Consider the following 24,396-nt stretch of genomic DNA (forward strand, 5'->3'; position numbering starts at 1 on the left):
GAACAGGCAACCCTTTCCGCTAAAGCCAGCCCATCAGCTGAAGACCTGTAAGCGTGAATCTTGAAGACAGAGCCCCAGAGACCAGGAGAGGCTGTCCCCATCTTCCACATGGCAGGCAGGAGCGGGGCCCAGTCAGTCCCCACAGACAAATGAGGACAGCCCACTGGCCTATGTCCACGCCAGAGTGACAACCCTTAGCCTCCAAGAAGCTGCAGAGCCCCTCCAAGACCCAGGATGCTGGCCCAGGGCTGAGGGCATGGGAAAAGTCCAGGAACCTGTTTTTGGTAGCTGGCCCAGGTAGTGGCATGGTACAGTGGACAGGGCACTGGCTGTCACCCCAGAGGGACTTGGGTGGGAATAAAATTGCTCTCATCGGATACCCATATGAACCTAGGAATTCACCTCTAGCCTTCTTGAACCCTGACCTCCTTATCTGTATAATGGGCTTGAGAATACCCGCTCACAGAATTACTATAGGATTAGCTTACAAACCTCAGATGCTTTGCGTACTACAGATTCTCGATAAATTTTAGTTCCTGTCTCTCTCCATTCACTACCCACAACCCAGCCTGTTATAGCCCTTCTTCCTCTTATCCCAAGATTCCAAGAATCAAGAGTTCAGGATTGCAGGAGGTGGTGTGATATTAATATTTGAAGGCTGGGATGTGGAATCAGATACAACCAGGATCCAATTGGGGCTGTCACATCTTGAGAAAGTCATCTCATTTCTCTGAACTTCTGCTGATCCATGAAACAGGGATGATAAAATCTGCCATACTGGATTGATGTCAGGAAGGAAAAACCTGGTGATGTGAAGTGATTAGGACAGTCCTTGATATGCAGTGGGTGCTGGGGCTGGTGCTTATGCTGATGGTGGTGGAGACAGTAGGGGTCTAAGTTGAGGGAGGCAACTCTGGACCATATTTCTGATCTAAACTGGTGGAGGGGCCAGGCATTCAGATGAAGGGTAACACCTTGTGTGCAGGGGAGCAGCCATCCATTGCAAGCAGAAAGGCATCTAAAGACTGGCAGAGAACACAATTTAGACTCTGCCGGAAAGCCTCCTGGGGCTTAATGCTGGCGTTGCCACTGGTCTGAGCTGGGGGAGTTCTCAGAAGGAGGAGCTGCAAGACAGCGATCCACCCTGGACACCAGTATTCAAGCCCTTTGCCCCTTGGAATATTCCAAGGTTTCCCACCTTTTATTCAGTGAATTTGCCCATGACCTTTACTGTTCCTGCCATCATCCAACCTTTACTGTGCCTTTGCTGAGCACGGCTGTGTGACTTTCAGTGTCCCAGCCCTGAGATGGTAGCAGTCACAGCTTCCCAAGTATTTCTAAGCTAAACAGCCTCAGTGGGGTGTCTTTGACTCTGCACGGTAAATTTCTCTCAGAGAGTTCTGACTGCAGGAGCATCCCTGTGTCCAGGGACTGGAGGACCCATGTGTGTATCACTCTGGTCCTCCCAGCCCCCCACCCCAGGGGAGGGCATTCCATAAGCTCTAAAGTTTTTATTTATGACTTGATAGCTGTTAGATTGGGATTCATCTTCGTAGATTCACCAAACTAGTGCATATTGAATTTAATCTCCTTTCCACCCCATGAGCACTTAAGATAACACACACACATCCTATTTGGGAGCATGGGACCTAGTAGGCTGTTCCTGACTGAAGTGGGGAAGGGCAGGAGCATTAGGGAAGGTTCTTGAGAGTTGCTGGATCTTGGCAGAGAAAGCCAGGAAGGGTTAGGAAGAGAGAGCTACCTGGGAAAAGGCATGACAGGGCAAAGAGAAGGGCAGGATTCAGAGCAGCTCTTTGCAGCTGGTGTTTAGTGAGTGTGTGGTTTGTGTCCTGTGGGATGTCCTGGGTGCGGGGAATGTAAACATCAAAGAAAAGAACCCCCTAGGAACATGGAACACTTTCATGTCACCATGTGACGTAAGGAGCTGAGATGGCAGGAGGAGATACTGAATACGGAATGCCTGAGGACTACGAAAAGTGAAAAAAGTGAAAGTGAAGTTGCTCAGTCATGTCCGACTCTTTGTGACCCCGGGGACTGTAGCCTACCACGCTCCTCCATCCATGGAGTTTCCCAGGCAAGAATACTGGAGTGAGCTGCCATTTCCTTCTCCAGAGGATCTTGCCAACCCAGGGATCGAACCCGGGTCTCCCGCATCGTAAGCAGACGCTTTACCATTTGAGCCACCACAACAGGATAAAATCCAGGATTTAATTTTGGGAGCAGAGTCTTGAGGTTTAGAAGACAGCCTCTGCCCCGATCAGGCCTGTGTGGGTCACGGGAGCCACTTCCCACCCACCCTCTTGTAGATGGTCCCGTCCAGGGGGGCCACGTAGGTGGATGAGCAGTGCCCACCTGCCCATCTCTGCAGACAAGGCTTCAGGTTGTCCTGCACACTGTGGAGGCACAGTGGTCAGAGGCTGGATAACATGCATCTAAATAACAGCAGAACATTAAGCTTTTCTCATGGATGGGCTCTGTCTTTCAGCCCTCAAACTGGCATTTGCTAAAACATTATCCTAGGGTTCTGGGGTCTAGCAAGCACACATTGGGTTTGTAAAGATTTGTTAAGTTTGCACATCAACCTCAGTCTCTTTAAAGTGAGAAAGTGAGAAGGCCTGGATCACCAGCCTGCATCTTTCCAAGCCTGCGTGTTATTTGGGCTCCTCCTTTCTGGGACCTACTCCACCCCTAAAGAAGTTTTCTTGGAGCACGGAATTTGGGTGTCAGTGGAGTATTTCAGGTGTGTGAGCCCAGCTAGGTGTGGAGGAGGGTCCAAAATGATGGGGACAGTGAGATATGATCATTGCCTGAAGCAGGGAGATGGACAGATAAGCCTGGAGTGGGGCTTGTCAGCTGAGGTGACCTGGAAAATAAACCAGACCTTGACTGGACACTTCAGCCACTCCTTCCTCCTCCCCATAAGCAGCTGGCACATGGCTATTGCTGGAGATTGGTGGTCCTCCTAGGGAGACATCACAGATTCAGGCTACAGGTACCCAGGTGCCTGGGATGTGGGTGTTTCACCAGATGACTCAGAATACCATCACCCCCAAAGCAGGGGATTCCAGAACTTAGCCCCTGCTGTGTATCACAGGCAGTGAGCTAAACAGAAGTCGCTGGACAGGGCTAGGTCCAGGTCCCCACTGTGAGACTCTGTGAGACCTGCACAAGACACTGAGTCTCTCTGCTCCTTTCCTTAAAATGAGGGACTTGCGTGGTCCCTAATATTTCTCCCAGCCCCAGCTACTCCACGTAAACATGCTCTATGAGGGCAGGGAGGTTTGTGGTTTCTAAACTTTATTATAACTACATTTACAGAGCCTAAAAGTTACCTGTTTAAAGTGTACATTTTGATGTGTTTTAACAAATGGCTACACCCATGTAACCACTTGTATATGAAGGTATGAACATCTCTGTGTCTGAGCAGTTCCCAGATGCCTTTGCCACCAGCAGCCCTTGATCTGCTTTCTGTCCCTGGAGAGGAGACTTCTCTTTTTCCTAGAGTCTCATGTGCCTGGAGTCATGTTGTATGTACTGTCTTATGTCTGGCTTCTTCCACCCAGCATCAAGTATGTGAGATTCATATGTTTAACTTTTCATTATGGAAAATTCCAAGCATGCACAAAAGTAGCAAGAAAAGCAGAATCCCCGTGTGCCCATCACCCTACAGTGACAATTAGCAAGCTCTGGTCCAGGTGTTAGGGGAGGGATGTGCTTCCATTTCTTTCACAGCTGTGTTCTTAGCAAAAACTCCTGGCACAGAGTAGGGATTCAGTATGTCTGTGTGGGATGAATGAATGAATTCTGTAGCTCTACAAGTGTTTTTTCCAGAGAATCTTTCTCTCCCAGTTCCATCTCTAAATTCTCTTCTCACTTTTTATGGCCTAAGATCTGTTCCAGTGTGCACCTAGGAATTTGGGGTGATAAGATCCTGCATTAGGAAACCTGAAATTTTTGAATGGTAAGAGAAGGTGGGTGACCTCATCTTGACTTGAGAGGCATCTATTAGAGTGTTTACAGTTGCCGTTTTAAAGCCAGTAGGCAGAGCTGTAATACCATCTCTTCCCCTTGGGCCAAGAGAACTTGATCTCCATCCAAGGCATCTTCATAAATATGGGGAGAAAAGACGGATCTGTGGAGGATCAGGGTTTTTGCCAGGACCCATTGGAAAGTTTCTTCTTTGTGTACCAAAAAGCATCCCTAGAGTAGCTAGACTCAACAGCTGTCAATGATGACACTGCTCTGAAAAGTTAATGATAAATGAAAAAGGGCCCCACGGTTAGAGGCAGAGCGGGGCTGGCTCTGCCACTGTGTCTGCCCACTTGCAGCAGGAGCGGCCACGGGTCCTGCCGCTGCACGCCCTGCCGCATGGGGCCAGCTCACTGCAGAGCCTGGCCCGGGGGCTCAGGCTTAGGGCAGGCCGTGGCAGGTAGCGTGCAGTCTCCTCCTAAGACTTTTTATTCCTGGGTATTGACCTTGTATTTCCTACACGTTTTCAGTTCCAGACACCCTGCTGGGTGCCCCTTTACCCGACTTCCAGATCTTCCCCTCAGTGGGTTGTAAAATCAATTTAGAGCGTTAAGGCAGAAAACATTTTTAGTGAAGACTAGGATCGGGTTGACTAGGGTAAGGTACAGTAGAAAAGAAAAGAACTAAGTAGAGAGACTGGAAGACAGACTGAATCACGTAGAGTGAAGGTAAAGTGTAGCGAGCTGCACCTTTACTCGGGGGTGGTGGAGTGAGGTGATGTTCACTAGGTTCCATAGAAAATGTATTTCTACTCTTGGTCATAATAAAGAATTTAAAAGGACTGTACTCTTCTTCACCCTTCAGGTCGAAGAAATGACCCCAAAGGGTCTAGTGGGGATGGCAGCCTCATGCACTATGAGAGACTCAGAGCAGAAGGCAGTTTTTGCTTGTTGGTTGGTTGGTTGGTTGGTTGGTTCTTAATGCAGCAACAACACTGTTGGTGAGAGCCAGTGACTGCCCACTGGGCTGGTCTCAGAGCCTCAGCCTCTTGCACAGGTGACCACAGTGATGCCTCTCAGCGGGAGGCAGGACAACACACTCCAGGGACACAGCCCAGAGCCAGAACAGGCTAAACCTAATCCTGGCTCCCCCACCTTGCACACCTTGGGCAAGCCGTGTGCTGGTCTCCAGTGGGCATTGTGGCGGCACTGCCTCCCCGTAGGGTAGGTGTGAGGTTAAACAAATCAGGCAGGTAAGCTTTGTAATACAGCCTAGAGAAGGCTCCGTTTCTGTGCTTTATTATGTTGTCCACATGGAGTGACTGGCACCCCACTCCAGTACTCTTGCCTGGAAAATCCCATGGACGGAGGAGCCTGGTAGGCTGCAGTCCATGGGGTCACTAAGAGTCGGACATGACTGAGCAACTTCACTTTCACTTTTCACTTTCATGCATTGGAGAAGGAAATGGCACTCTCCAGTGTTCTTGCCTGGAGAACCCAGGAACGGAGGAGCCTGATGGGCTGCCGTCTATGGGGTTGCACAGAGTCGGACACGACTGAAGTGACTTAGCAGCATGGAGGAACTGGGCCATGCCAAGCTCTGTGCTGGTGCTGGAAATGCATGCCAGACACCGAAGCCAAATGTCCAGCCTGTGGAGGAGACAGCTAACAAATAAGTCATTTTTTAGCCCTTGTTACAAGAAGGGCTGGGAAAGAGGGGCACAGGGAGATGTCAGTTATGTGAGGGGGACCAGCCTGGGTTGGGGACAGTGCCCTAGGAAGGGACATTTCTTTCCCACATTAGCAGCTCGTAGACCCTTCTTGTTAGCAGCAGAATGGAGGCCTCCTGGGCTCAGGGATGGTTTCAAGCCCCTTTGCAGCATTTGGAGGGAAACAGACACTCCTTTCCTCTCATGTCTGGTCTTAGAGAGGGGCAGGCTCCCCAGTGTGAGAAGAGCTCTCCCTCTGGGCCATCACCTGGGCACTCAGCAGGGTCCACTGGTTGTGAGCCGGGTATCACTAGTGACAGATGGTATAGGTGTCCCACCCTGCCCCGAGACCCTGCCTGCCTCGCTAGGGAGCCAAGATTCTTGGGGCACTTGGAGACACCTGTAGGCCACTTAAAACTCCAATCTGAATGTCGTCAAGGGCCAGTGAGTTCTGTATAGACGATGCAGACATGAGCAGCATATAACCACATGGGCCAAAATGAATCCTGGCTGAAATGTATGCTCTGTACTTTCATTACCAAGTTTTAAAGGCAAATAGTCACAGCCAACAGTGTGCCCACGTGTGGACCTGGGCAAACCTGGGAGGTTGGAAGGCTGTTTCAGGAGGCAGGTGTCAGCACCACCCCCAGAATTGGCCAGGAATGTCTCCTTCCCTAAATGAAATAGAGAAATACTGTGACTGTGGTTCCACCTGGCCTTGGAACAGCCTTGGATACATAGTCTGTGCCAGGACTTTTCCCGGCTGTTTTCATGGGGAGCCTTCGCGTGGAGCTCCAAGAGACCAAAGGCGACACCCTATGTTGGAGCCTCCATGGTCCAAGGGCCTAGAGCAAGTGGAGACGTTTTCAGTCCTGAAACTGCTTCTCAGGGTTTTTTCCTCTCTGTGGTTCCTCAGAGAGTTATTTCACAGAGAATTTCAGGCCTTGTATGAGGGGAAGCTTTTCAATCTGTGGTTCTTAACTTAGCAGTGAAGTCAGCACCCCTTCCAGAACCTGCTACAGTGAACTGCTCCAGGAAAACCCAAATATGCCCATCTACACAACATGCATGACTGTATTTTAGGAGGTTCATGGAAGCCCTGAAGCCCCTTCTCTAGCACAGCAGTCGGCAAACTCTGGCCCACTGGCCAAATCCAACCGCTGACTCTTTCTGTACAACCCTCAGACTGTGAATGGGTGTTACATTTTTCTTCAGTGGTTAAGGAAGAATGTTGGGTGACACTTGACCATTATAAGAAGTTCAAATGTCTGTGTCCATAAATAAAGTGTTCCTGGGACGCAGCCACGCCCAGTCACTGACACCTTGTCTAGGGCCACTTCTGAGACACACAGCGGAGGCAGGCGGGTGTGACGGAGGCCCCGTGGCCCACAGAGCCTGAAATGTCCACTAACTGGCCCCTCACAGAATATGTGCCACTCGTGCTCTGGGAGTGGGGACCCAGGTCAGGAAGTCTTGCTTGAAATACCTTACTTTTACTTAAAACGATTGAACTGTGGAATCTACAGGTAGAAGCAGCTTTGAAAGTCACCTCAACAAACTCCCCACTTGATCAAGGACCATGTTCCCTGCTTCTGTGGGAGCAAGGGGTACAGAGAGTTGTGTCTTGGGGTCCCCCTTCAAGCTTCTGTAGGTTTCTAAATTGGCCCCTGACTTCCAAATAACCTTAAAGTAGTTGTCCCAAAATTTTGTTTTAAAAGCACTGTAGCAAGTGTTCCAAGTTTGGTAACAACTTCTTTATAGCAGGGATAACTGCCCTTCCCTGTAAAGGCGATCACAGAGGACTGAGTCTATTGTTGTTGTTCAGTTGCTAAGTCATGTCCACACTTTGTGACCCCATGGACTGCAGCATGCCAGGCTTTCCTCTCCTTCACTATCTCCTGGAGTTTGCTCAAATTCATGTCCATTGTGTTAGTGATGCTATCTAACCCTCTCATCCTCTGCCACCTTCTTCTCCTTTTTAACTTCAGTCTTCCCTAGCATCAGGGTCTTTTCCAATAAGTCAGCTCATCACATAAGATGGCCAAAGTATTTGAACTTCAGCATTAGTCTATAGACTGAGTCTATACACCCCTATAAACCACCAGTTTATAGACAAATTGTAGTTGGCTAAACTCCTTTGATCACTGAGCTATTAGCTAGGTGTGAGGGGGGAGGTTAGTGGTACCTGATAGGAGTTTCCCATGCAACTCTTCAAATAGAATTTGTAAAAAATGTGGATTTTTTTTAAATAGTCTGGCAAACAATAATGAGGAGAGGGGGAAATGGTTGAATTCCATCGTGCAGTGGATTTGATAGAATTCAACTGTAGTTGGTTGTTCAGAATGCCTGATGGTCTGAGAGACTTTGTCCATTTAAAAAAAAAAATACATTTGTATATTTAAAATCGATACTCAGCAAGGACCTACTGTGTAACACAGGGAGCTCTGCTCAGTGTTAGGTGGCAGCCTGGATGGGAGAGGAGTTTGGGGGGAGATTGGATACATGCATAAGTATGGCTGAGTTGCTCTGCAGTTCACCCAAAACTATCACAACATTGTTACTCAGCTATACTCCAATATAAAATAAAAAGTTTAAATAAATAAAAAAGTAAAAAATGCATTTAAATATGCAGACTTCCTCAGGAGTGAAGCCACTTTCCCTCAGGCAAATTTTAGATGAGGCTGTGGACCAGATTATGGGGGTGGAGGCAGTTGACTGGGCACTTGGGTAGCTCCTCGCTTCTGTGTGCCGGTGACAAAAGGCCAGCATGCTGCCATGACTGTCTCCAGTGGACCAGAGAATGGCCAGGGACCAAGTGGCTTCCCAGTTGTAAATGCCACGAAGCTAATCATTTGTGCTTAAAAAGCAAATGGGTCTTGACCTTCTTTTCCCCTAAAAGGTGGAAACAACTTTACTAAATAGAGGTCACAAACTGGAGGACTGTTTGACCCATTCAGCCAGGCTACTCTATTTTTTAATTGACTTAGTTGGCAAAAATTAGGAGATCTAGCATTAAAATGTATCTGGGGCGTTTGTTGGGAATTCAGAAGACCTGGAAAGGCAGGGTCTGTGTTCTTGAAGGCAGCATCGGCGGGTGAGGCATGCATTGCACGCTTTCCCCTGTCTACAGCTCCCCGTGGACACACACACACCCCTGCTCATCACAGAGAAAAGGATAAATAATGTCATAGCCAGCAGTGCTGAAAGTAAAATTCATCTTCTTTCTTCCTTTTTGTTTTTCTTATCTCACTTTAATCTAGAAAGTTTAAAGATAGCCCACCAGGATGTATAAAATCACATACTGTAAATATGAATGCAGTGAAAATGAGGAAAAACAAACAAGGGTCGGAAAGCAATAAAAGATTGAGGAAGGTCCTTTTGGGTGGGTCATACTTCAGGCTCTTAGCTTTTGAGAGAAGACTGGTGAGTTCTGGTGTTTGGATTATGTAGGAGATAAACGCAGACTGGTTGCCCTGGTGAAACGATGATTATTCTATGACCTGAGATCAAGGATCATCCAAAAGATGATGCTGTTTGTTCTCATCATACTGTTGGATCAATACTGACAAAGAAGCATTACTAATAATTTATATTTACTCTCTGCTGGGTACCATTCTCATCACTTAAATGCATTATTTCTCTTATCCTTATAACAAGTATATGAGGAGGACTACTAATATCCCCATTTTACAGATGAGGAAACCAAGGCACAAGAGAGACTACATGATTTACCCAAGACCATAAAGTTTAATATGCATGCTAAATCACTAGGCTCTTCTGCCTCTCAGAGGGCAATATATAAAGAAACTAGTGTGGCTTGCCAGTAGACTCTTGTGTGTCCAGATTTTATAAAAAGCAATCAATATAAACTAAGTGAGGAATGGCATGAAATTGAGAAGGAATGCTAGTATATTGTGTGACCTTGAGGGGAAGCTGAATCCAGACCAGTTAGGCCCCTAAATAGGCTTTCGGACAACAAAGTAGCCTTTTGAAACTAAGAAAAAGAAGGAAGAAAGATCCACTGATCTTTATACAGAGGGGCTTGGCCAGGATGCTCATCAGAATCATTCACAGAGCTTAAAAAAAGAAAAGAAAAAAACAGGTCTGGGCCCCACCCCTGGACATTCCAGTTCTCGAGATAGGGGTTGAAACCCAGGTATCCGTACAGATGCATGTTTGTTTCTGATGCACCAGCAGGGGGGAGAAAACAAGGACAAATAGCAAGGCTATTATTTTGGCTCTAATTTTTTCCCAAAGAGAAATATCTTCATTGTACAAAGATTAGGGCAGAAGCCACTGTTGGGTGAACCAAAACCCATGTGAAGTAGATTAATAAATTATATCTAATGATGTCAGATGGGAGCTATAACTCACCCAGGCCAGGTCCTAGAGCAGTTACACTGAATCTCTGGGATGGGGGTAGCATCACTTTCATTTAAATTTCCCTGGTGGTTCTGTTATGCAGCTAAGTTTGAAAGCCATCTCAGAGGCCCAGGTGAGTTACCTCTCAGGTTGGCAAAGAATTAGCCAAAGAATTAGCCCACTGTTTGGTGGTTGGGATTTGACGGAATAGAGCGGTGGTACCAAATGATGGGAGATGGGCAAACAGGCTCCCAGTATTCAAAAAGAGAGAAAATGACATTTGGGATACTCTGAGATGGATGTGATTAAAGCAGATTTCTAGAAGGTTTTATGAGAAGATGGTTTGTGGACACTTAGGGGAAAATGATAATTGCCGGGAGCCAGTTAACTTCATTTCTAGACTAATAGATCAGAGAAATGCTGCAGGCATTGTGTATCTTTATTCCAGCAAAACAGTTGAAAATCTCTAATATCATCTTCCTGAACCAGATGGAAAAAGTGACCATGGCTGGTTGATTAACAATGCATTTAACAACCATAACCACAAAGTATGTTGGTGAGACTGGTTCTGTCAGCTTTATGAGAGCGCAGTCTGTAGAGGGCAGATCAGAGGGTTCTGAGCCTGAAGTTACCTTATACAATATTTTTATATGCATCTTGATAGAGAGATGGAAGGCATGGCAGTCAAATTTTAGGATGACAAAAAGCTGAAGGAGGGGGCTTCCCTGGCAGTCCAGTGGTTAAGACTTCGCCTTCCAGGTGAAGGGGGTAGGGGTTCGATCCCTGGTGGAGGAGCTAAGATCCCAGATGCCTTGCAGCCAAAAAAGAAAAAAAACAAAACATGGAACAGAAACAATATTGCAAGAAATTCAGTAAAGACTTTAAAAATGGTCCAGATCAAAACAACTTAAACAAAACAAAGCTGAAGGATATGGCAAATGAGCTGGATGACAGAATTAAAATGACATTCATATAGTACTTTCTAAAGTAAACTCTAGTTTACATGAGATTTACTTTTATGCTGTCATGCAATCAGCAAGCTTGGTAGATTTATTACTCCCACTTTCTTGGTAAAGAAACTGAGATCCAGAGAGGTAAATCACAGAATCGTTATTTATGGTAATCGTGACAGGCTAGAAATAAGCCCCACCATAAGAAGAAATCAAGGTTAAATGTCAAAGGTGACATTCAGATGCGAAAAATTTATTTCAGAAGATTGGGGTTTGTGTTAGTTTCCAGGGGCTACCAGCCACACACTGGTGGCTTACAGCAACAGAAATGTGATCGTTCTGGGTGAGAAGTCTTTGATCTAGGCGCCTGCAGATAGGGTTTCCCCCTAAAACCTGCAAGGGAAGGAAGACTTCCTTGCCTCTGTCAGCTTCTGGTGGTGCCAGATGTCCCTTGGCTTGTGGCCGCATCCCTCCACTCTTCACATGCATTCTCCCTGTGTCTCTTCATCAGGTCCTCCCGCTGTTCATGTCTGAGCTCTGTGTCCAAGTTTCCCCTTCTTATAAGGACACCAGTCATGCTGAATTAGGCCCCACCCTGATGACCTCATCTCAACTGGATTACATTTTCAAAGACTTTATTTCCAAATAAGGCTGAGGTGCTGGTGCTCTGAATGCCAACATAGCTTTTGAGGGAGACACAGTTCAACTCATTCAAGGTTAAACTGGATTGGTAAAGCTATAAGAGCATCACTGTCATCACAGTTACTCCATAAACAGTAAAACACTGACACTCTCTTAGCTGATGGTTTAACTTGAGGGTTTCCACCAAGTAGAAACTGACCGCCCTTAGCATTGTTCAGAACACAAGAGTCAAGGATCAAGCCAGCAGTTCTGGCCACCACATTCTAAGAAGGAAATGGATTAAAGAATGGTTAAACACCTCCCTGGCAAGATAGGTGCTGTGAAAGGTTCCACTGGCAGCCCTCTGTGTGTCTCACTCTGTTTTCTATTAAGAAAATCGGGAAAGAGATCGAAGAATATGTTGAGAGAAATTTCTAGGCAAATGATAGTTAACTTGAATTTGTGTCCCAACCCTGTATTTGTCAGGCAAGACGCTATGCAGTTTTACATTCCTATTTCATCTAACTTCACAGGTGAACGTGTGTATAAAGATATACACATATACTCTGAAAATATATGAGTTTAATTAATACCAACTCAATGGACATGGGTTTGGGTAGACTCCGGGAGTTGGTGATGGACAGGGAGGCCTGGTGTGCTGCGGTTCATGGGGTCACAAAGAGTTGGACACGACTGAGCGACTGAACTGAACTGAATGAATACATATTTGTATCTAAAGATCTAGTTAATTGATATTGAGCAAGCATGCTAATTATTTACATGTTTCCTTTTTCTTTGAGGATATTTAAAAGAAGAAAATAGAGCTTAGATAAGCATATTGACATTTCAAACAAAATAGAGCTTAGATAAGCATACTGGGACATTTTAAAGCTAGGAAGCATTTTGAGTTTGACTTTTATGGTGAGTAAAAGGATTTTGAGCAAATGAATATGAAGGGATTGCTGTGTGTCCTACTTTGCAACAGGTACCTTGAGGGATATGAGAGGAAAATGTGACACACATAAAAATATTAGAAGGAGGGGGGAAAAAATGCATGTTCCAGGAAGTGTTGTGGGGACTGGGAAAGGAGGGTGAGCTGGAGGGAGGCTGGAGTCTGGGAGACTCAAGAGGGAGCTAGAACCTGAAAGCTGGGTTCTTGGACACCACATTGAGACAGCGTATCTCCCCAGGAATAGTTTGTCTCCCAGGTTCTTGTCACACTCGTGGGGCCAGGACCCTGACTTGTGGTCACTCTGTTGCCTGTGTGCCCTTGCAGTCATGCCAGACAGAGATGAAGAGGTGGTCTGGGACCAGCACAGTGACTATTGCCCCATGCCCCGGCCTGTAAGACCAGGGACTTTTCTGGGCACTTTAGAACAAAGTCATCTGGTATCTCCTCATAATCAGATGAAGACAGAAGCAGAAATCACTGGCTTCTCTAAAAGCTTGTGTTTATGATTTCAGTTCAGTGAGGGCTCTGAAAGAACTGCGCCAGCCAGACAGGAAGCAAGCATGCAGGCAGCCTGCCCATGTCCGCACTGGAGTCCAAACACGGCCACAGCTGGCTGAGCCTCCAGCCCTCCACGGCCTCAGGGTGATTTAACAGACAGGTCCACCAGCTTTGCCTCTCAGATGCAATTTCTCAGAAGACTCTAGAGTGACCTATAACTCTGTCTCCATAAGCACTGTCTCACTCCCCCACTGCAGATGCCAGAAGTATGCCCTCCCCCAGGTCAGCCCTAGACCTCTCAGATCTAAGACCTGACTTCTGTAGGAAGCCAAAGGGAAGAGGAGTGTTGTTTTCCCCTGACACCTATAGCGGAGGTTAGGGACATACCCACAAAATCCCCAAACTTCTCTTAGCCTATCTGTCTCAGTGGGATTTGCCCAAACCCTGGTTCATTCCATTTCTGTCTCATACCAGCAACTGAAGAACTTTAGTGGCCCAGGCTGACTGCTGATGGCAGAGGAAACCTATTAACCAGGCCTACACCGGCCGCTTTCTCAGGGTCCGGTGGAGCTGCCATGGGCTAGGGCACCCTGCTCCGGGCTCTTTGTCAGTCAGTCCTCAGCCTTCTCGAAACAAAGACACCCACTGGCACAAGAGTGCCTCAGGCCCTGAACCCAGATCACTTCAGTGGCTTTAGATAAAGTGGTAGCAAGAGACACGCATCCAATCTCTTTTCTCGGTTATTTATTGAGCACTCACTATGTGCCAGGCAGTGCACCAGCCTGAGGATGGAACATTGAATTCAACCTGATCCCTGCCCCCAGGAGCTCACAGATTAGTCACAAAAGGAGGTGGACACCCAGGGCGGCACGTGCTGTGATAAAAGTTAGGGGAGATGACAAGACCCCAAGAAGAGACCTGGAGAGACAGAGAAGTTTTCCTGAAGGCAAGATATCTAAGCCAAGACGGAAAAGGTGAGCAGAAGTCAGCTAGGTGACGAGGACACAGGGCAGAAGTCAGAGAGGGGAGAGGGTGCTCCAGGCAGAGGACTGGCTGATCAAAGGCTCGGTTGCAGGAAGACGCCAGTGAGTCCAAAGAACTTCATGGTTCCATAGGGCCTAGGAGAAGAAGCTGGGTAAGTGGGCAGGGACCAGATCCCAAAGGGCCTTAGAAGTGGTTAAGACACTGGCGCTTTTTCTGAGAGCAGTAGGGCACCGCTGGGAGAATCTCAGTGGCTGGAGGAAGACCAGGATGTGCAGGCAGGCCCTGGCTCAGCACTAGTTCAGGATTTGAAAGCACAGAGAGAAGTGTGAGCTCAGGCCCTGCACTCCAAAGCTCATGGCACCCATGGGCTGCACTGGAGACCCAGCCAAGCTGAGCGTGAGGCATGCAAGGCACATGGTGCTAAGGCTGAGAGGCAGGGTAGGAGCTCACATTTATTGGGTGCCCACTCTGTGTCAGGATTTGCACTGAGGCACCGCACATCTGGCATCCAACCAGTCATCAAGGCTATCGTAGGGCTCCTGGGACCACCCCCATTTTACAGATGAAAAGACCAAGGCTCAAAGAGGTTTCCTTCACAATGTCATTAAACCAGGAAGGGGACGGTACCAAGGTGGGAGGTCAGCCAGTGCTCTTTCTCCTCCTCCGTGTGGGTCAGAGGATGCGGGAGGGGCTTCATGGAGGAGATAAGGTGTGAAGAGCTAGAAGGCTGTTCTGAGTCCCAGTGTCACGTCTCAGGCTGTGTGGTGGGTGCTAAGAGTCAGGTGTGTAGACATGAAGGGAGGCAGATGGGATGACTGCAGGTCCAGGTAGACAGGGCCTTTGTCCATCAGAACCTTGGAGATGAGTCCTATACCTGCTCTGTAAGGGAGACAGCAGCTTTCCAGAGAATGAAACCAGTGAGTAAAGGATATAGTCCCCAATCCTCTAAATGTGAGGATGGGAGGCTGCCTACATGCTATTAACCTGGGATGGGTTTCCTCAGAGATACTTGCTCTGGAAAACCTCCCAAGCCTCTAAGGTTAATAAATAGTCAGGAACTGTTAGTTATATGAATGGAAATGAATAACTGACAAGGATATAAGATGTCTCCAAGGGAAATAAGGCCTGGACCAGGTAGCATAAGGGGTGCATGAGTCAAGTAGGTTCTTCCATAGAGTTCTTGAAGAATGGCACACTCGCTGCCATGCCACCAATGATTCTGGGACCCCTGGAAAGCCCAGAGCTGAGCTTGATTGCTCCCCAAGCCAGCCCACCATGCACCGGAAAAAGATGTCTCTAGCTGTGTTGACTGAGCCCAGTTCCCTGGTAGGCAGTCAGCAAGTTGGGACATTCAGACATCCTGTGGAACCTGGCTCCATCACTATGCTTGGTTGACCTCAGGAAATGAAACCAGCTTCCATGACTAGTGGACTCAAATGGAAAGGTGAAGCACAAGAAGTTAAACAGGGGAGTCAATGCCAAAGCCTTTACAGACTTCCTGAGGTTCCCTATATACCGGCCCCCCTCCCCCGTTAGTGACCAGTGCAGAGGAGGCCGGAAGGAGGGGCTCCTGCCCCTGAAAGGTCCTGGATCTAGCCCACCATCAGTGGTGTTCAAACTGAGTTTCCCTTCTGCCCTATTCTCTGCCAGTCTTCCTCACTGACTCCCTCTCCTCCTGCCACCACTGAGGATGCCTCTTGGTCACCATCCAGGATGATACTTGGTGCTTCCCATGCTTCTGGCGCCTTCTTCCACATCCTGCTTCTCCCCCAGCACCATAGGCCACAAGCTGTTACCCCTCTTCAATCAAAGTGAACCCCTCGCTCCTGTGATAGAGACCTTCAGCAGAGGAGTCTTCGCACCCTCTCCCCAGGCGGCTGCCCTCCCGCGTCCCACATGCATCACTGTGGAGATGGGCTTTGTGGTTCCCCCTGAAGTCTCTCTCCACGCAGGGCCCCCCTTTTCCTTTTGCTCTGTACACAGTGGAGATGGAGAACAAGTCGTCCTCTTGCCTGGAGCCAGCCCTGCTGTAGGGACGGCTGAGCCACTCAGTTTTCTCATCTCAGGGGCGGCACACACGGCCTTGTCCTGCAAGGACTGTTTCCGTCCCTGCGGCTTTCCCCTGCCCCCTTTCCGTCCCCTCCAAGGTCTCTGAGCCCTAGTGAGCTCTGGTGGCTCAAGGCCAGAGAGAAGATGCCAAGCAGGACCGATGGGGGCTGCAGCACGGGAAAGATTAGCTCATCTCTTCTCCGTGGTGTCTGTCTGATTCGGACCTCAATCTGGGACAATTTGAAAACAGCTTCCCTGCCAAGTTCACCTCACCGTGTACCACTCTCTCCCTGATCCACAGCCCTCTCCCACCATGCTGACTTACTAACAAGTCTTTCTGGCTTTACTTCAGCCTAGTAGCTTGACCTAAAGGTCTCCTGGTTGAATTTGAGCCTGGCCATGTCTTCGCATGTCTCCAGTGTCCAGCTTTCCAAATATTCTGCACCATGAGAGGCATCATGCTGAGAGCTGGACTTGAGTCTGGCCCCACTCTGAACTCAGTTGCGTGACTCTGGGCAAGTGATCAAACCTCTGTAAGCCACAGTTTCCACATCTGTAAAATCAGGATAATAACACCTGCCTGTTCCAAGATCAGTGAGCAAGTGAACATGAAGATGCTCTGTAAAGTGGCACTTCCCAAACCACATTCCGCAGAACTTTGCTCCCAGGACGGGTATTGAGAAACTATTTAGGAAAAAAAAAAAAAAGGACTTCCTTGGCAGTCCACAGTTAAGACTTCACCTTCCAATACAGGGGGTGTGGGTTCGACCCCTGGTCTGGGAGCCAGGATCCCACATGCCTCATGGCCAAAAAACCAAAACATAAAGCAGAAACAATATGATAACAAATTCAATACTTTAAAAATGGTCCACATCAAAAAAGAATCTAAGAGAATCTTTAAATAAAATGGTCCACAGCAAAAAAAATAAAATAAAATATATGTGTGTGTATGTGTGTGTGTGTGTGTGTGTGTATTTAAAAAAAAAAAAGTTTTATGTCAAGTCTGAGGAAGACTGGCCTTATTCAAATCAGCCAGGTTTTCTTGACTTCTGGGTGTCCCACAGCCTTTCATTTGCTGACATGCATGGTGACTCTCCCAGAGCAGGGTACAAAATATAGCTTTGTCTCAAGACTACTTTTTACACAGACTATCATTAACCTTTTAGGTAACTGATTTCCACAGAACATAGCATATGTGAATATTTATTCTACAAATAATAATAGTCACCTTTTCATAAGAGTTATTCTATCATCCAGGGCACTACTCCTGGATAATGCCAATTAATCAATATCTGAAAAAATATTGCCAGAACTCATTCAGTCATCTCAGTATTGTGTTGTGGAAGGCAGAGGAGAGGGGACTTGGTACTGAAGTTCTCTCAGTTGGACTCCGCCCTTATTTCCCACCATCCCCACGCTGCACTCTGTCGCAAACAGCTTGACCAACCCATTGTCCTGTATACACATCTTTCGTGTTCCCACACCCCTGCCTTTGTCCCATCTCTCTCTCTGCCAAGGTGCCTTCCTCCCATCTCTACCAACATAATGGTAATTCATTCTTCAGGTCTCAGCCAGGTCCCACTATTCTGTGAAAGTTTTTCTCACCATTGTAGTGTGTGCTAGAAAGGAATACTGACCCCAGCCCAGCAGGGAGCCCCCAGAGGCAGAGAGAATTATTCTTACTTCCTGATTTTCTCCAAAACCCAGAGTTTGTTTGATCACTGCCCTCCACCCCTCCACAGACCATAAGCCCAATTTTGGCAACTTGAACTTCCAACTAGTTATGGGTCCTTCTGACCCAGAGAGTCAGTGGTGGGCTTTCTGATGTGTTCATTCATTCAGTAGATGCTTAGTTTAGTAGACTGCTGGGAACCCAAGGTTGAGCTAGACAAGGATTCTGCCTTTTAGGAGCTCATGGACAGGACAGAAGCATTAACAATTCACTGCAAGTCAGTGTCTTGAGTATAATAATAGAAATAATGTGGGAGCACAAAAGAGGATTCAGGATGATAGCAGGTGAGGAACAAGGCAGGCTTCCCAGAAGATGGTCCCACCCCCGACTCCATGCATCCCCCTATGTATAGAGAAGATGTCATCTAGAGGAGACATGGTAAGGTGATGGGGGTGGTGATGGTTACCTTTATGGAAGAAAGACCACTGGAGACCTCGTCGGAGGGCAATTCAAGTTCATTCCCTGGATCACAGGAAGGGAGGACTCAGTGGAGCCAGAGGGTTAGGGCAGATGCTGAAAGGGAAAATGTCCGAACATGCACACACACACAGTCTATGGGAATCCCACTTCCTTGCTTTTCCATCATACCTTCTTCCTTCTCACTTGCCCTCATTCTTCCTTTCCAAGCCCTCCGTCACTTCGCGGTCCTGGGGCCATTCATCGTTACCTCATTGAAACAGCTCAATGTCTGCTCTCAGTAGCTAGAGGTCTGCTTTGGTAAGAGGCTGGTCAGCGCAATGCCTACTCCCTGTGGGGGGCCTTGGGGAGGAAGGTCAGCCTAGAATCAGTGCTTTCTCTTATCTTCCCACAGAAAACCAAAAGAGATGTCAATAATTTTGACCAAGACTTTACCCGGGAAGAGCCAGTACTCACACTCGTGGATGAAGCGATTGTGAAGCAGATCAACCAGGAGGAATTCAAAGGCTTCTCCTACTTTGGTGAAGACCTGATGCCCTGAGCAGCCGCTCCCGGTGAAGTTTGGTCATGCTGCAAGCAGGGGCACTGGGAAGATTCCTATTTTCCCATCAGATGGTCTTGAACTACTTCTCCCTGGAGCCCCAGTCCCTTGTCCATCCTCTATTTATTGCATTCCCTCACCCCGGGGCCAGCTCCTCCCCCCTTCCACCTGATGACCAGAGGCACTCTTGGTTCTCGTCTCACCAGTACTGCAGAATTGTGCAGGGTCAGCAGTTCACTGGACCCTCTGCTGAGTTTGGTCTGTTGGCAAGCCTGGCTTTGCTCCTCGGGGGCTTCTGGTAAGGAAGGAACTTCAGGTCTTTTACTGCAAAGGAAAGAAGGAAGAAAAAAAGCAAGCAAGACTCTGGCTCTGTTTTTGAACATAGAGTCCTGACAATTCTTGCTTCTCCTCACTCCAGTCCCCCACCCACCACCTGCCACCCTCTGCCATTCTGTCCAGAAGAGAAGAAGAGACTGGTGCTTCTTCAGCCCAAGGGTGAGCGCCCTCAAGGTGTGCCCAGGAAGGAGAGAGGTTGGAAGACACCCTGATCGGCTCCCTGTGTTGGTTTGCTCTGGAATGGCTCATTGTCATTTGCTTTGGTTTTAGATTTGGGGCATGCCAAAGTTGTATAAGCATGTATCTTGTGGAAGAAATTGCTCTCCTTAGAAAAAGAAATTTGATTTGAACTCTATTAACATTTCAAAAATAGATTATCAAATTTGCTTTCTAATTGGCCAAAAGAAATAAATTCCAGTGTTAATACAGGTAGATATTAAAGGGCTAATATACAATGAGAAAATCATCATCCATGGTGTATGCTCTTAATGCTTGTGTGGCACCTGGGGGCTCTGAATTGAGAGAAAAGAAAACTAGTACAGCTCTTTGTTGTTCAAGTTCTGCCTGAACTCCATGGCTACCCCGCAGAGTGGTCAAGACCCTGGGTTCTAGCAAAACTCAGATTCTCCAGTTTCATCCTGAATCCCCAGCATCAACTCTATTTATTTTCTGCAGCAGTGTGTGATTTTTGCGCACTTCTACCAAATGATAGTACTACTGTGTTGTGGTTTTTAAACATTAAACCTGTAAAGTTAAATATAAAATATCTGCTTTTGGAACAAGCAGCATGAGGCTAAACATGGGTTATGTAGAGGGTATCAGGAGATGGAAGAGCGACTTACTGGAACACTGACAGGGTGGCAAGATGTTCTCAGAGTGTTGTTTCTGTGTGACATGCAAGGGCAACTCATGTGGACGCTATTTAATGGATGTGATGTTACCTCCTGTAGATATGCTACCAGTGTTACATTCTTTGATTTCCAAGGATTCTCTGTGGCTTTGTGTGTTATGTTTCCCGGAGGTCGTTGGATTATCTATTTCACTGAACTGACTTAGCAGGGAATGGAATCCATTCCAACGATTGCACGTGGATTTCCCAGCTGCCCCTAAATATATATACTTGTGAGTGGCAAAGTGGCACTAATGAAGCTTTTTGCCTTTTGTACATTTGAGATTTTTGTATATAGTGTTTGCTGCAAGGCCTGTGGAATTAATTCATTGAATTTAGAGGTATCAACTGCTGCATGTTCAGGCATATTATAAACTTTAGTCTATGAAAGAATAATTATAATAATGTCCAGGTGCAATACTCTGTAAGCGTATTGGTTCAAGTTACCGAGAGATAAGGTGTGTTTCCTTTTTTCTTTCTTTTTCTGGGAGGTGGGGGGCGGGAGAAGGGGTGTTCTTCGTATTGTTTATTTCATTTTGGTTTATTTTAAAAGATGTAAACATGTATTAAGCTATATTAAATCTCACATATAGTTCTCCTATGCTCTATTATGCCCTGATAGAGATGGGGAAGAGAAAGGAATGTTCTGGATGGTTGTTTCAAAGTTTGGACAGTGACTAGCTCAAGCCCATACAGAGCTGGTGCCCATATTTGCATCTGGCTAGTCATGGCCTTGGTTATTAGTGATGACATTCACTTCTCTTTTGTTTTGATTTTTGAAAAAACTCAGGTGTAATTATTATCTGTTCTTGTTATAATTTCAAATATTATGCTATATCAATTTGTGTGTTCAGCATACCAGTGAAGAGATGAAGAACAGTAGATTAATTTAATTTATCTTCGGTAACTTGACATAGTAGGGGGAGACTATCTTCCGGAGTTGAGGACAAGCACAGAAACATCTTCATGGTGGCGTCATCTCATTTTTTAGGAAAACATGACAATACTGCCCGTCTTACTTCTGAATCACTACTGCTTTCTGTTTTCTTCTCTGCTTCCTTCACCCTGATGATTGAATGACCAAGCAAGCTCTTAAACTGTCATGCCAAATGACCTTGTCCAAAGTATTCCCATGTCAGCAGGGGTTGGGCCCTTCCTACAAGACAACTGGCATTTTTGTTGGAAGACAATAATAATTCATTCTACCCAGCAGCTCCAAGCAGTCACTCAAGCAGGTTGCCTGGCTCAGAGATGCACCCTTCCAGCCCCCAGAGCTGGGCTGACTGGGATGCCTCCTGCTTGAAAGCTAGTCAAGTTCTCACACAGGCAGATTCAAATCCTATGTAGTCTGTAGAATAGAGCTTGTATGTTCCTTGAATAATCATTGTTTCATTTCGGTTTTCACATGAGTTTGGAAGCAGACACACTATTACATTTCTGCTAATTCTTTCTAATCTATCCAACTAGCTTGCTCACTCTTTTTTTTTTTTTTTTTGAGACAAAAAAGGAGGGAGTGTAAAAAAATGCCAAAAAAATATATGAAGGATAGCTATTCTTCTGTGTTCTCTCATTATGGACTTTGTGAAGTGGAAATAATTTTTTTTTCCTCCAAAGGTGAAAAAAATGCGTTTCTTACATTAAAAAAAAAAAAAAAGAAGGCTAAAAAATTACCTCTTTTTAAATTATGTGCAAAATAATTCTGGCTAAATATAAAATGTATTCAACTTTAGGGATTTTTTTTTTTTTGTATTGTGATGCTTTATTTGTACATTTTTTTCCTTTTGGGATGTAATTTTAATCTCTTGCCATTCATTAGTGTTATTTCATTGTAAACATTATTGTGCCAAATGTACTGTATTCAAAAGGATGTGAATGTGTATTGTTTCAGAACCTAATAAATACAATGACGTTAAATCTTATTTCTGGATCCAATTGAGCATTTTATCTTCTGGGCTCCATTTTATCTCCTTGGTGAGTGGCAAGGTGGTGCTAATGAAGCTTATTGCTTTTTAGACATTAAAGATTCCAAATTCCCAAACCTAGACAAGGTTTCAACTTTTCTCTTATCCTTTGAAGATGAACAAAGATGCAAATGACCATATATGCATCCTCCCCTTGCCCACCCCTGCCTGGCCTCTGCATTTCAGGGACTGCCAACCAGAAGCATGGAGGGGGCCTGAGAAGACTGGATGGGCTCTGGGCTGCCTGGGCGTGAAGCTGCCTTGGAGTGCTGGGAGATGGCCACGCAGCACTGAAGCACTTCATTTTCAACTTTCTAGAGAAGAAAAGACTGGGTCTTCTTGCAACCCATTCAACCTCTTCAAGACTCAGTGTCTGACCAGCTGCTCAGAACTTTAGGCCGTAGGAATCCAAGAAGCCCCTACAAGGCTGGACACCTCCCATGACTTAGGTATATTATCGTGAAGACACTCGCCTCTCAGTCCCTTCCCCCTTCCCCACCAGCAACCTCATCTGCCCACCTGAAGATATAAGCATGGACCTCCAGACCCACTCCAAGAAGAAGGTTGTTCAGTTCAGTTCAGTCGCTTAGTCGTGTCCGACTCTTTGCAGCCCCATGGACTGCAGCATGCCAGGCCTCCCTGTCCACCGCCAACTCCCAGAGTTTACTCAAACTCATGTCCATTGAGTGGTGATGCCATCCAACCATCTCATCCTCTGTTGTCCCCTTCTCCTGCCTTTAATCTTTTCCAGAATCGGGGTCTTTTCTGATGAGTCAGTTCTTCACATCAGGTGGCCAAAGTATTGGAGTTTCAGCTTCAGCATCAGTCCTTCCAATGAATATTCAGGACTGATCTCCTTCAGGATAGACTGGTTGGATCTCCTTGCAGTCCAAGGGGCTCTCAAAAGTCTTCTCCAACACCAGAGTTCAAAGGCATCAATTCTTTGGTTCTCAGCTTTCTTTATAGTCCAACTCTCACATCCATACATGACTACTGGAAAAACCATAGATTTGACTAGACGGACCTTCATTGGCAAAGCAATGTCTCTGCTTTTTAATATGCTGTCTAGGTTGGTCATAATTTTTCTTCCAAGGAGCAAGCGAAGCAAGGAGAAGGTTGTATTAATCACCATTTTCCTCTCTGATTCAGACAGCTGTTTCTAGGTAAATGACCATCCTAGGAGAAACAAGCTTCCCACCAGCAAGTCTGAGTTTAAATAAAAAGAAAATCAAATTAAAAGATGCTGTTCTTAGAAGGTCAGAAGACATCTCCAAGCATATTACTGAATGAAATATGACCAGTCTACACCTCCCTTGCCTAGTGGTCCAGAAGAGACAGCTCCAGAGTCCTGAAGATGAGGAAATTCATTCTCCCCAAATCCATGTGCTCAATAAGTCACCTTGAAGCTATAAAAAAGGTCAATTGGTGATCAGAGTACCTGGTTTAGAACCTCTTCCCTCAACTCCAACTATGTTCTAGAAGAGGAAGTCAAGCAATGCCATGCCTATTCCAAGAAAACCATGGCCACTGGTCCCTGGCAAGGGTTAGGTGGCTCCAGAGCTGCTTCAAGAAAGCCTATCTGTGTGGCTTTGCCCCTGAACTGAGAAACAACAGGTCTAACAGATTTCATGCAGAGGGAATCTATGGGAAGACTAGTCCTTCTCTATTTCCATGGACCTGAGTACAGTCCAGTGCTTGGATTACCAGGAGCCTGAAGATCTCCATGCAACAAAATTACTAAACCACAAAGTGTGCACTGTCATAGTGCTTACAGCAGCAGAGAGATGGAGTGGGAAAACAGCATAGAAGCCATATCATGAAGTCGGGTTTTCAATTTAAAGTTCTTTAGCCTAGATAATGATACAACTTGGGTGGTATGTTTGAAACTAGACCTGAAGGGTGAGGAGCTGTCCTAATCAGGAATACACCCTCTAGGGGCCAGCTGATTGGATAAATAGATAGTGTTTATTTAGAAGGTACTACAAGTGTTTCTTTACTATGGACAGAGGAGCCTGGCAAGCTACAGTCCATGGGGTCACAGGAGTCGAACAGGACTTAGCAACTAAACCACCACCACCACAAGTGCTTCAGCTCTTTTTCATCTCCCACCAACTCCAGGGAGTTTTGTTATTAACGTAAAGAATGCTAGAAAAGGATTCTCAAGGAAACCAGTAGCTTGTTAATTAGCATAAAGGGTGTCAGAAAGATGACATCAGTGGTGTTTGAGATAAGTACATTGGCAAATATATTTTAAGACAAATATCCGTTTTTTAAAAAATGAGGATATAAGAAACTAGAGGGTCTTTAATTCCCTTAGATCAGGGAAATGCAAATTCAAATCAAACTGCAATACCACTTCACACCCACCAGAATGACTAACCTAAAAAGGCAGACTTACCAAGTTTT

The 24,396-nt window shown here is 46.3% G+C and overlaps 1 protein-coding gene across 3 annotated transcripts in view; it reads left to right on the forward strand.

Annotated features, from left to right (window-relative positions):
- Positions 1-21,948, forward strand: part of PRKCE (protein kinase C epsilon) — a 535,293-nt gene extending 513,345 nt beyond the window's left edge. For 2 of the 3 annotated variants that reach the window (XM_043468474.1, XM_043468473.1), the window contains exon 16: positions 18,658-21,948. In XM_043468474.1, coding sequence (XP_043324409.1) covers positions 18,658-18,804 — 147 coding nt within the window. In that variant the 3' untranslated portion in view covers positions 18,805-21,948. The remainder of the gene's footprint in view (positions 1-18,657) is intronic. The other variant, XM_043468475.1, reaches the window with a different exon arrangement.
- The last annotated feature ends 2,448 nt before the right edge of the window (positions 21,949-24,396 follow it).

The sequence above is a fragment of the Cervus canadensis genome, chromosome 5 (assembly GCF_019320065.1).
Source record: "Cervus canadensis isolate Bull #8, Minnesota chromosome 5, ASM1932006v1, whole genome shotgun sequence".
Classification (NCBI taxonomy): Eukaryota; Metazoa; Chordata; class Mammalia; order Artiodactyla; family Cervidae; genus Cervus; species Cervus canadensis.